Source organism: Dendronephthya gigantea, unplaced genomic scaffold, assembly GCF_004324835.1.
Source record: "Dendronephthya gigantea isolate DGI-Jeju-01 unplaced genomic scaffold, DenGig_1.0 000010F, whole genome shotgun sequence".
Lineage (NCBI taxonomy): Eukaryota > Metazoa > Cnidaria > Anthozoa > Malacalcyonacea > Nephtheidae > Dendronephthya > Dendronephthya gigantea.
Genome location: NW_021163020.1, coordinates 3,055,608 through 3,068,108, shown reverse-complemented (window position 1 = coordinate 3,068,108; position 12,501 = coordinate 3,055,608). Strand labels below are relative to the sequence as shown.

The following is a 12,501-nucleotide window of genomic DNA, read 5'->3' as shown; positions in this document are numbered from 1 at the left end:
ACAATAAATACGCAAGGTGAAGGTGAGTTACATAAATCCGGCATATATGCTAATTTTTCAAGTTTTAACGCACGTGCGCGCTACTGGTTACTGATCACTGATGTGTACAGTTTCCTACACTAGACGTAAAGTAATTAATAACAAAGTTCTAGGAAACAGTTTTAAACACATATATGCATTATGATTCACTGATTCTTGGTTCTTATATATAGTCATTTTCCTTTGTCTGTTTTCTTGCCTGGCTTTGTTTGAGCATGCAAATATATTTATTATTTAGTATATAGTGAAGAGAAATTATTATGCATCTTTCAGGTTGTTTCATGACAAACAGGCAATTCCCAATATGAAAACTTAGGTAAATTTTTCCTTTTTTGAAAACTGAGGCACTTGCTACGAGCATTATGGCCAGCTTGGAGAATTGCAGGGAAACAACACCAAATGTGTTAAAGAGAAAGCTAATCATGTTTGACTCTGTGCTATTCTGTGCAAGGCAAGGAATTTACATGAAAGGACAGATCAAGAAGCCATTGTATCAATATAGTGATGATGAAAATTCCGATGATGGTCAAGCAGTGGCACTTTCAAACTTGTTTTGGAAAGTATCAAATGGTGATCCTAATCCAAGTTCTCAATCAAGAAAGTCATTCAACGCCACTAATTTCCTGACCAAGCAAACACAAGATCACATACTTGAAACATGTGGTGAAATGTTAACTGCAAGATTAGTTGCTGAAGTAAAAGAAGCCCAGTTTTTTTCCCTTATAGCCGAAAAGGTCCTCAAAGATGACGAAGGCATCCGCATTCCATTTTTCGTCCGGTTCGTGGACAAAGATTCCAAAATTCGAGAACAGCTTTTGCAGTTCATCCCTCGTGGTAATTCCCACCCTGACGAAAGTTTAGCGGAGACTTTTGGCAATAATATTCTTCAAGGCATAGACAGGTTAGGTTTAAACATGGAATTTTGTCGAGGGTTGAACTTTGATAGTGGTAATAATGTTGGTGATCTTTTCAAAGTGGTAGAAAAAATTCAATCCAATTACCCAAAGGCGACATACATTCATGCAAGGTTCGACCTTTTAAATGCATGTATTGTATCAACATGTAAGGTATGGTCAGTTTGGCAGATGTTCTATAAAATGAGATTTACAGCAACGCTTTTTGCAGAAGAGAAAGAAATTCAGGAATTCTTCAAACTTATGATTCGGAAAGTTATGCCTGATTCAGAGATTGACCATCTAATCGAGTTAAGCCATATCAACTGGAGTAGTAATGTGCAACAGTTTGCCATTTGGGTCAAGCTGTTTCCAGCAATAATTACAACCTATGATGAAATTCATGAAGGTCGAATATGGATTAGAGATAGTGACAAATGTTCTTCAGCTGTTGGTGAGTATCCTGTTTACCTGAAGACAGAAGTAACTAGTATTTACCAAAACTAACCATATAAATTCTCAATGATTTGCTTTATACTAGTTTTAATAAAAAATAAGTAAGAACTTCTTGCTACAGGCTCATCCCTTTTAAATTCATTGTCTCGCTTTGCAATTATATGAGATAGTAAATTTGTTTTAATATATTTCTATTTTACTGACTTTTATAGGTGCTTCTCTAGTAATGCAAACATTTGAGTTTGTTATTTGCATGGTCATTGTTGCAAACTGTGTTGAGATCACCACTGATTTAACGGAGGAATTACAGAAAGTCTGTTACGACTCAAACCTAATCCGCACAAAGGTACAAACACTATTAATTAAAAGTTTAATGACTGTCACATATGTACATCATAAATTATGGCTGTCAATAATTTTAGGTATCTGAGGTTTACATGAAACTCAATAAGCTAAAAGCCAACATCAAAGAGCACCACTCTGCTTGGTATGAGAAAGCAATTGACTTAGCAAGAGAAATTGACATTACACCAGCAAAGGCAGAAAGGTATCGCACCAAGCTGACCAAGCATAAAACAAACCCTGATGAATCTATATCCGAGCATTACCTGAATTTGATAACCCTACCTTTCATTGACCATCTTGAAGCTCAACTGAAGCTTCGATTTACGGAGGCTAGCCTAGATGCCTTGGATGGTGTGGCTATGATGCCATCTAACGTTGTAGCCAACCCAGGAACATGGAAAACGGCCGCTTCAAGGTTTACTGAAAGATACAAGTCTGACTTGCCAAACTATGCAGACAACGAAAATGAGCTGCGACTTTGGGAGATGACATGGAAAGACAGTGCACAAAAGCCCCCGGAGACTGCCTTAGAATTGCTGTCAGACGATTCTTCAAAGAAGCCTTTTAGGAGCCAATTGGAAAGGGCGTTCAAGATTTTCGCTACAATGCCAATCGTTCCGACTGAATCCGAAACGCCAAGACTTATGCCGTACATAAATGAAGAGCTGTGTCTTTATTCCATGTCTGATAGTTATCTCAATGCTTTGGCTTTGATGAGCATTCGTGGAAAAGAGTTGGAAACGGAGGACGTTATTGAATGTTATCAAAAGAAATATACACTAGATTTAGACTAAACTAGATTTAGACACTAGATTTAGATTAGACTATAAAACTTCATACCGAGCATATAAAGTAAAGGACAACGGACCTTCAATGTTGTGTTGCAAGTTTAAAATGCTGAGAGACATTTTTTTTTGTATGTAAATCAGTAAATGTTCAATATTTCAGGACACGTAACTGATATAAAATGGTTGTAGTTGTGGGTCTGAAAAAGGTTATATTGATGTTCACTGTTACTATACTATTTGCACTTTTGAAGAGATAAATATGTTGTTTACATTTAAATAAGAGTTGAATTTGGTTAGTATTTTACAATATAAATAGTCCTTCTTTGAATACCTTCTTTGAATCACCTGAAATACATCACTATTCAAAACACCACATATTTCATTACCACCACATATTTCATTACCAGCACAATCATCACCAACAGTCAAGATGTTTCGGGATCATAAAAAGCCTTCAACTTTTCCACCAACTCTATCTGATCTGGTTCCACCTCTTTTTCATTCTGCAGCTCGTATCTATTGAACACCAGCCGCTTGAAAGACCTCAGGGACATCCCGATATTCCCCTGAATCATTTGTTCCCAGTCGAAGGGAAAATTCTCCAAACTTTCGTGATTGAAGGAGTACTCTCCGAGGTTGGTGTAGGCGTAATGTGGGTTGAACGTGTCCGGGGTACCTCGTGTTTTGGAAGGATGTTGAAGCGGGCCCAAGTGGGAAACCAGTGGAATGCGTCGAAGTATCCAGTCCTAATAAAAACGAGGATTTTACAGTTGCTGTCGCTTGGTCAGTCCACCCACCTCATGTAATTTGCAACTGATACTCCAAACTACGGCTAATCGGGAGAGGAAAACAATATGCAATTGTAAAGAGTGCATGTTTTCGAGCATTGATGGGGGTGCCGTCCGTACTGATATATATCAGGAGTGTTTGGCGAAACACACTACCCTCAACTTTGGTACCTTTAACATCAGTCCTTACAGTTCTCTGCAAGACTAAACCCTAAACCAGTAAGATTATGGTCCTTCCCATTTTATTATTGATTTGGTCACAGTCTGAAGGGTTTTGTTATACGAACGCGAACAACGCTGAAAATTATACCTTTTTAGCAGCAAAGAAGTTGTAGACTTGTTTCAAAGACTCTTGTCCTGCAAATGAGAAAAATAAACATTTGACAATCACTCGAAATTGTTTTGTCAATATCAAAACATTGCATATCATCAACTGCAAGTTCCTTGTTCAGTTTTTATTCCTCACTCGCTTCAGTTTTTCACAAGCACGGTAAATAGATTAACGAGAATCATCTTACGTAACCTTTACTATCCAGGGAAAGTTCTTTTGACCTGACACGAAACTGCAGATCCTGAAAGCTACCATCTTGATCACATTCTGTGCTTGGTTCATCGCCGGCCCTAAGTTAGGCAGAAACGTATTGAATTTCTTCAAAGTAAAGTTAACTAGAAAGGAAGACAAATACTCTTGATGCGAGTTAATCATGGATTAAGTGTCTTACGATTCGCAAATGATATCACCGATCTTCCTAACTTGGTCTTGTATCCAATCTTTCTTGTTTTTAATCATGGTTTCCAAAGCACTTGACAAGTTACATGTCTCGAACAGACCTTTCATATCACCCAGCAGCACATGATAAAGTATCTGAGCCAAGGTTTTGCAATCATTTATCACGTCTTCTTGACACCTTGAACCATCAGGGACGTTTTCACAACTAACCGACGAGAAAACCCGATACAACATGCTACCTAGAAGCTGCAAACAGATGAGCAGAAGCGAATAAGCTATATGACATTCGGAAATCGGAAATTCTTGGTTTTAGAATGTTTTTATAATTGCGGCCTCACCTTCACCCCGGCGGAAGGTGTTTCATCAGAAGTCAGCCTAAGTTGGCGAAGGTCATCTGAAATGAAAAAAAAGAGAATTTCAGTTGCTTTCAATATGTTTCAACAGCACTGTTTACAGCAATCATAATTTGACCATGCAGTGAACTTGACCAACATAAACCCAATGGTCCCCACGAGTAGAGTAAAGACCCTGGGTACGAGGTTATGGTGTCACTATATATGACTAGCCCATGCAATAATTTCATCATGAGTCATGACCAACACAATGATGTCATTATGACCAACTCTATTGCACTCACCATTTTCAATACGTGTGGTGTATCATTTATTTACCTTCAATTCTGGTAAAAAGTTTCAAAAGAATGTTTGGTAGCAGACGAACAGTCGATGCCAGAGTTTTCAAAACTCGTTCAAACATACTGAAAACCAAAACAGTCGTATCTAAAGGTTAAGAGAGATTCCGCATTAAATAAAACCAAAGAGTTTTAGCCAGGGCCTATTTTCACATTTCAAACCCTTTTAAAAAAAACTGAAACAAGTTCTGCAGTTCGTTTACGAGTGTCTGCGAGTTCAACTTGGTGTGTGACTTTAAATGCTAAATAGTTTTGAAACCAATAAGGAGAAATATATATAATTAAGTGGTGCATATTTAGTGGTGAAGGATTATCACTAGTCGTAAAAAGTCTTTAACATGTAATTCCTACCAACTGTCCTTGGCACTTCACGTTTGTTCACGTGGCAGCCACATGGTAAGGAGCTCATAGAAGCAAACCTGAACGGTTTAGCTGCAGGTTTGTCTTTAACAGAGAGTGTGGATGACGCGAGATCTGTAAGTCTGAAATACGACAGGTACAGGAGGATATCAACATGATGGAATCATAACAGACTTTTTATGATGAATTTTGGAAAAACTATTTTCTGTTTTGTGGATGGTTTTTACCTTTGCACGAAAGGCTTAAAGGTTGAGAACAAGCAGTCCAACCACACTGGGATCTGCAAAACATAATAAGATATGTTTCAGGCGAGAGAATATAAAGCTGGACGTGATAGTTAGGCTGGAAAAGTCACCCTACTAAAGGAGAAAACTAAAAAATCCTGGAGGAAAACCTTATCTTCTTCACCAAGCCGTAAACCTTCCGTAGATGAAAACATCTGCCACGAATTCTCTCTAAAAACGAAATGAATGTTTATTATAGATATAGTTGTATCTTTTAATTTCTAATAATTTTTTCACTCCATATGATGAAGTTAAGGGCGCAACAAAGGACCATGCATGTGCTGCGTATTCCGATGATGAGAGGGTCTTTTGAAAGTACGAAGAAAGATCCTAACATCAAAAACCTCGCAATATACGATATAATCAACTTTTAATGTGTCTCTGACTTTTATTACTGACCTGTTTATCAGAGCTATCACAAAATTAACGAGCGACGTGGAACGTTTGGAGCATTTTAAGATGACGTAATATAGCGATTCCACGATCTTCGAGTAGTCGCCATCAACATCACCAAACTGAACACTTCGCTTTCGCGTTTGAGATGGAGGATCGTCTTCGTTATCGGAATAAATGTGTTGGTGCTCTGTAAACAACATGTTTGAAAAACAGCGTACAACAAACAGTTAAAACTGAAGTAACGATTGTGCACTCCATGCTACCTACTGCAGCTCTGATTTTAAAACACTTGAATAGATCGGGATAATCCAATACTGAATACTGCTAATGCAGATACCTAAATATGTTACTATCGTCACGGCCAAGTAAGAATCACGCAGCAGCACCGTCTACAAGAACACACAAAATATTATCAAAATTTGTCAGACATTTAACCAGCTATTTCTTCAGCGTGAAGGAGTTGACTAGATTGAAACTGAAACAATAAATCATAGTCAATTAAATCGAACCCCCCGTCGAATCCTCATCCTAGCTTTTCCAAATTAGCAAGAAAATCGCCTGGCTTCAGGCAATCAATCAAAACAATCTGACTCTCTTGCTAGCCTGATACAGGGCGCTAAAGCCCACAGAGTGGGTTACTCTGCGATCAGGCTGCATACACTTGCCTGAAGAACGAGTTGCCACAAAGGACTTGGTTGGTTTATCATCACTCTGAAAACGATGTTGACGGCCTGTGTATCGCTTAGGGAGGTTAAGCTACAGAATTAAAAAAAGTTAAAATTTACCGCGTTATACAAAATTTCCTAAATTATTGTTTACTGGTATTTTTGTTTTCAATTGTTTAATCTGAAACAGAAACCAAGAGTTATTCCTCGGTTTAAACACACGGAAAGTAGATATCTTTTGCAACAAATGCATTGATAAATTCAATCTATCTCTTTACTGAAACATTTTCTTGCAAACTCGGCGATTGGAATCAAAATAATAGTGTTGTATCGTACCTTTTTGTGCGCTCTCCGTACAGCTCAGGTTGTAACCAACTCAACCATGAAGTCGTTGTGCTAGCGCCTTCTTTGATCAATTCTTCCCCACCCCCTGACGTAAACAAACACAAAGTCTCTAGAGGACAGGTTACGATGGTCATGATTGCCAGTAATGCAGAACAAGAGTTGTGAATGTCGAGAATAACGTTTCGTGTTGGTTGTGGATTAAAGAGGTCGGTGCAAGTTGTAGCCACGGGGAATATCATCCAAGATGAGACGATGAATAGGATTGATGTGATATCTGATCTGAAATGGTAGTGTTCCTGACGTAAGAAAAGTGAAGTAAAGAGACAACGATTTTCTGTTTAATCCTATTCCACACATGACAACACTTCACCTCACGAACTTTATTCACACACCTCTTCTTCATCTATTTCTTCCCATTTATATCTAGATTACCTTCCTTTATTTTCCATTCAGTCCTTCAGTCTCATTTCCCCCTGTCACTTCTCCTTCCATCTTACACATTATTTTTCCTTGCTGCCCTGTCATGCATGCGCCTCCTTTCATTCTTCCTTCCTTTCACTATATCCTTCTCTTACCTCGTTTCTCCCTAAATTCCCCTTCCCACCTTCCTTTTTCCTCCTTTCACCCCCTACACATTCCTCGCCCACATACGTGCACCCACTCTTCCTTCCTCCCCATGCACCTCCGTTTTTTCCTCTCCTTTTTCCATACCTGAACAACTTAGTCCTCTTATAGGATGGCAAAACCTTGGAATATCGTCTGACAAAACAGGCCAACGAGTATTGGACAACAGAAGTGAATATATACTGAGACTTTAACGGCGGACACACAAGCCAGAGGTCGTGCTGTAGACCTTGCATATAGTAATTCCACATTTGAACTGAGAACGAACATCGCTCGCCCTGAAATATGAGTGAAACAGATACTTCATGTTGTGATGCGGTGTATTTTCGTATGATACTCCTCAACTTCTTTAGAAGAGAAGTTCAGATCTTGAATTCCTTTGGCGAGGGAAACTGATAGCACATGAGTTCTCCATAGGTAGAAAATTTAAGTACCTCAAAAAATTCTTTTTGGTTCATCCAATGGTGGCTGTAGACATCTTGTAAAACAACTGTCGCTATCGTGGAGAAATGGTAGTTCAAGATCTTTTCATTCAGTGATTCAACGAGGTCACTGTACACCGCGGATAAGGACCTATGAAATGTGAAAGGTAAATAGCAGGTGGTAGTATTTCCACAGTGGAAAGTTGATTAATTAAAAGCTACGATGTATTGGCAATACATAGCTACTAATCTTCATGCCTTATAGGTCAGAGACTGTTGTAGGAAAGCTGAATATGATAGCATCTATCCATCGCATATTGTTTTTTAATCGCTCCAAAATTGCCCGTTGTTCGGTATAACCTTGGTTCTTCCAAGTCAGACTGAACGGCATAAAAATGTCTTACCCTGCAATGTTTCCATAACTTTCTTCAAAACGTCTGAGTTCCAGTTTGATGAAAATAGCCGAGTTAAAAGCAAGGTAAAGATTTCGAACCGGCGATGATCTGGGTACATCTGAACTTATCTTATATGAAACAAAAAACAGAAAGAAACATGGTAAATATAGAGTACTAGTTTAGTGGCAGATAAAGAAGGCGAAAATAGGACACTACAATGGAGAGAAGATAGTGAAATGGTGAGAGAAAATAGGAAAATGAAAGAATCATAAACGTTTCACACCTGTACGAGTCTGGACTGATATGACATCAAGCAGGTTGTTAGCGACTCGATATAGGAATTCCTCACAGCTTCAAATTCCTTTCCAGGGCTCAGAAAAAGAAATGGCGCAAGCTCATCTAACTTTGCCATTATCACACTGCAACTCTGCGTGGGGAAAAATGGAAATGATTGAAGGCATTTAAAACGTGTTGAGCGTTTAGGTCTACTATCGATATTAATTGCATAAACGGCCTTTTTATTCGTTTCAGGTTACGATTTCATTCAGCTAATGGTTCAAACTTTGAACCATTAACTTCAAACACAAACGACGGTTTATATTCGGTGTAATTGTACATGGTTGATTGTATGACAAGTTTTAAACATCAGTTACAATAATATAATTAATAATTACCATTACCTTTGAAATCAGTTTTGGATAGTCGGAAACATCCATGATGGGAATTTCTAAATTATGAAGAAAATTTACGAATTGCCTAAAGAGCAGTAAGTATAGACTAAAGCCAGCAAAAGTACAGACTGGTGAATCATTAGAAAGAGCGGGGGGGGGGGAGTCAAACGTTTCGAATTTTAATCACTTTATTACCAGAAAGTAGAGGTAACAGGTGGCTGAACAGAGCATGGCCCCAATTGACATCAGCTACCGTTTCCATCCCCTGAAGCTATACACCTATACAAGCCAAACCTTTGAAAACCAGCGGTTGGAGCGGATAAGTTATTACATAATATTAGCCTGTCTTACAAGATCGCCAGGCGTTCAGTAAATCATACCTGGTATTTCTTCTGCCGCATATGACGTATGGCTCTTTTCATACTCCGCCATTTCGTTTTGAAGCGCCGCTCTGGTCTCTGATTGGATAATTTCGGTTATAGCCAAAGCCAGCTTACTAACCATTGGTACGAATTCTTCCTGCCAGCTCCAGATGTGTTCGTCCGTATCGAGGTCCTCCGGTTCGTCACGTACCACGTCTTCAGGAAAGATTTCCGATGAAGAAGCTACTTGGGATGGATGTAATTTTGAAACGTCAACATATGTTGCAAAATTTCTCGACGTTTCGACCAAGGGCTTTCTTCAGGAGAATTAAGTAAAGATATCTCTTCTGACAAAGGCCCATAGGTCAAAACAAATTTTTTTTGTCTATTTTAGGCAGTTGTTATACCACTTTGTTCCTAGACCTTGCTCCCAGACCCTAGTTAATGTTATATTTTGCAGGGAAAACTCTGTAGCAGTTCAGCGTGAGTGAGGTTTACAGGAAACAAAATGCCCCCAAATTCTCTTACATACCGTCGCCAGTGCTGTTGACTTCGACTTGCGAAGTTGATATTGAAGAAAGAGAGAAAGATGAACCAAAATCTCCTCCTAGCATATGTCTTGTTTCTATAAGAACGGATGGAATAATCTGTGAAGTTTAAGTGAATAACAAAGACGATAATATTAGTCTGTTACCAAACACAGTAATCTTAGCTAACCCAAATCCTTACCACCTGAGTTCTGCTGCGTGAGACTAAGTAAAAACTTCTTCGTACAAGCATCGGCTTCCGATGCAGCCAACAAGCACTGCCGTAGAGCAAGGAAAATTCTTTTAGACAGAGTATTTCCTGCGCTGTCTTCAGGTTTCTCAGAGCCTCTTCTACCGAGAGTGTTCAGTCGTTCTATAACTTCGCGTAGCTTGTTTTTGAAGTCTTTCAAATACACGTTGTAAACCTGCAATGAAAGTGAGATAGCGTTTGGGAACATTTCTAACCCAATGTCAACACATCGATTTTTTATTTTCAATTAGTCCAGACATATTCTCTTTCGTATGGTATAATACACATGACCTTCCTGTTCCTTTTCTTTTGCGATCATCATAAATCCTTCTTTATCTTACCTCTTCGGATTGCATTTGGGCAGCTTCGGGGAACATGCCAAGAGAAATGATATTATAATCTTCTTCAAACATCGTATCTAAAACATGACTGACACGCTCCAAGCACATGGCCTCAGCAGACATATCCTCGTCTGTGGCAACTGCATGTTCAACTTCTTTTATTTCCAGTTTTTCTGGATTTTGAAGGGCCCGTTTCAGTTGCTGATTTCGGATTGACATATACTTTCTCCAAACATCACCACGCGAGTATAATATGCACAGCTTTTCAAGTAGTTTTATTTTCTATTTGGATGGAAGAACAGCAGAACAATTACATGGTGGCTGGGTTGTATAATGACATGATACTTGATGGCAATGAATTGATATTTGATGGCAATGAAGTTGATAAACATATTGGTTGTGATGGTGATAAGTGCTGTCATGATCATGAAGATTGTGGTAAAAAAATATTTGTAGATGTTGATTGTTTGGGTCGGTGTAGTCTTACGATGGAGTAGGACTACTCTTAGTCTTAATTGCTGTTGGTACTGCACATCAACTGGGACAGCTGATATGTAGACTTGTTAGTAGCACAGCCATCTCCAATACCAACAGTACTTCTTATGACTATGCACTAAACTTTAAGTACACTCTGGGTTACTGTATAGTGATGGCAACACTTGGTGGTTGTTATTGGTGATTCATTCAACCAGCTATGATGGTGGTAATGATCAAGGATGATAAAATGGATGATTTACCATACCTCTCCAAACATCACCATTTCAAATTCACTTTTACTCTGATTGGGATCCAACTTGTCAATACTGGTGAGCAACCCTCGACCAATCTTGCTTCTAATTCTATCCCACAATGAGGTTGTAGTTTCCTCATTCTCACTTAAAACGATATTCAACGAAGCCGTGGATTGTTGAATGTTGTCAATGCTTGACTCAATGTCGGGGTTTGGCAAGATAAAACCTTGCTCTGAGGCAAAGCTTGTAAGTTCATCAAGAATGTTCTCCTCCTGACCAACATTCCTTTCTAATGCTTGCACCTACAGAAATTATAGTTTATTTTAAGCCACAGTGGTTTTTTTAATCAAAAAACTGTGTGACTTGTTATGGACACAACAGGGATCATGCTATAGCTAGTGGTGGTAGACATGGTTGTGCTAGAATACATATGGTACATCTTCTCGGAGGTGGTAGTTGGTGATTTGCTTCATTGCTGAAATAAAACCTCAGATGTGTTCTAGCTTACAAACTACCCTTACTTACCACATTGGTTAGAAACACATTTAAATTTATTGGTTCTGTGCTGCACATGTGGCCTTCCAGTTCAACCTTGTCCTGCAGGTACTGTGTGAAGTCTTTAATTGAAGTAGCATCAGTTTCCATGCAGATTTGCGCTTCTTCTGTTAAAGCTTTCCATTCTTTCTTCATACTGAAATATTTGATAACAGCTTTAAATACTCTTGTACAATGATAAGCCACGATAGAGAGGCAAACGTAGTAATATTAAAAATTACTTAGATTCAAATTTTATTTCTATCACGAGTCTAATAATTCAATTATTCAATTGAAATGTGCTTAAATTTGAGATCACAACCAGAAATCGCAGCTATTTAAGACGTCAGTAAGGTCATTTTAAAACACAAGCATTTCAACCAACCTTTCTTTCGACAATTTGATCTGTTCTCCCAATGTTTTAACGAGTTTCTCCATCTCATTCACATCACCTCGCATTGCCAGCCCTTCTAGAGCTAGGTCCAAATCAAAATCCGATAAAATCTCTTCTTCTGCCATTATATTTAAGAGAGTAAAACTTGGTTGAAAATACTCTGCGTCGGAACGAACATATCTCTATCCGTTGTATTGTAAAATTACCGCAGGAGGGCTTCAGGACAGAGCCATATCATCGAATTCGAATACTGAATGCATAAAATCGGAAATTTGCAAACGTTGAAAGGTAAAAAACTTTGCTTTCTAGGTAGGTAGGAGCCTCCAACGTGAAAGAGTAAAATACATAGAATACTAAGCACCACACTTGTTAAATCTCTTTCCATAAAAACAGTTGTAAAATAAGTTTAAAAGATATGTTTTTTTCGAAAACCAATGTTGATTTCGCCATGTTTGGACTTTAAATCACGC

At 38.5% G+C, this 12,501-nt stretch overlaps 2 protein-coding genes across 3 annotated transcripts; one reads left to right on the top strand and one right to left on the bottom strand.

The window, feature by feature from the left end:
• The first annotated feature begins 391 nt into the window (after positions 1–391).
• On the top strand, positions 392–2,720 carry LOC114518222 (52 kDa repressor of the inhibitor of the protein kinase-like). Its single transcript, XM_028538181.1, has 3 exons — positions 392–1,386; positions 1,601–1,734; positions 1,811–2,720. Exons 1-3 carry the CDS (start codon positions 402–404, stop codon positions 2,525–2,527), a joined length of 1,836 nt encoding a protein of 611 aa, XP_028393982.1. The 5' UTR covers positions 392–401; the 3' UTR covers positions 2,528–2,720.
• Positions 2,721–2,923: 203 nt separating this feature from the next.
• Positions 2,924–12,493, bottom strand: LOC114518221 (uncharacterized protein KIAA0825-like). Of its 2 annotated transcripts, none has more exons than XM_028538179.1 (25): positions 12,023–12,493; positions 11,629–11,794; positions 11,115–11,405; positions 10,373–10,654; positions 9,984–10,206; positions 9,787–9,879; positions 9,273–9,500; positions 8,902–8,948; positions 8,505–8,648; positions 8,231–8,349; positions 7,839–7,977; positions 7,492–7,682; positions 6,772–7,059; positions 6,436–6,526; positions 6,108–6,159; positions 5,774–5,957; positions 5,485–5,545; positions 5,318–5,370; positions 5,082–5,212; positions 4,711–4,818; positions 4,378–4,433; positions 4,032–4,285; positions 3,833–3,930; positions 3,620–3,666; positions 2,924–3,267 (listed from the first exon to the last, which is right to left on the bottom strand). In XM_028538179.1, exons 1-25 carry the CDS (start codon positions 12,154–12,156, stop codon positions 2,947–2,949), a joined length of 3,801 nt encoding a protein of 1,266 aa, XP_028393980.1. In that variant the 5' UTR covers positions 12,157–12,493; the 3' UTR covers positions 2,924–2,946. The 2 variants fall into 2 exon arrangements, with proteins under 2 accessions (XP_028393980.1, XP_028393981.1); XM_028538180.1 differs by having other exon boundaries at positions 9,273–9,497.
• Positions 12,494–12,501: the final 8 nt, after the last annotated feature.

Excerpts from the sequence above, each read along its gene's own strand:
- LOC114518222 (XM_028538181.1), top strand. The coding sequence starts at position 402 with ATGGCCAGCTTGGAGAATTGCAGGGAAACAACACCAAATGTGTTAAAG. Across the intron at positions 1,387-1,600 it reads CAAATGTTCTTCAGCTGTTG|GTGCTTCTCTAGTAATGCAA; the intron begins GTGAGTATCCTG and ends TGACTTTTATAG. Across the intron at positions 1,735-1,810 it reads CAAACCTAATCCGCACAAAG|GTATCTGAGGTTTACATGAA; the intron begins GTACAAACACTA and ends CAATAATTTTAG.
- LOC114518221 (XM_028538179.1), bottom strand. The coding sequence starts at position 12,156 with ATGGCAGAAGAAGAGATTTTATCGGATTTTGATTTGGACCTAGCTCTA. Across the intron at positions 9,880-9,983 it reads CACGCAGCAGAACTCAGGTG|AAACAAGACATATGCTAGGA; the intron begins GTAAGGATTTGG and ends CCGTTCTTATAG. Across the intron at positions 3,268-3,619 it reads ACTTCTTTGCTGCTAAAAAG|GACTGGATACTTCGACGCAT; the intron begins GTATAATTTTCA and ends CGTTTTTATTAG.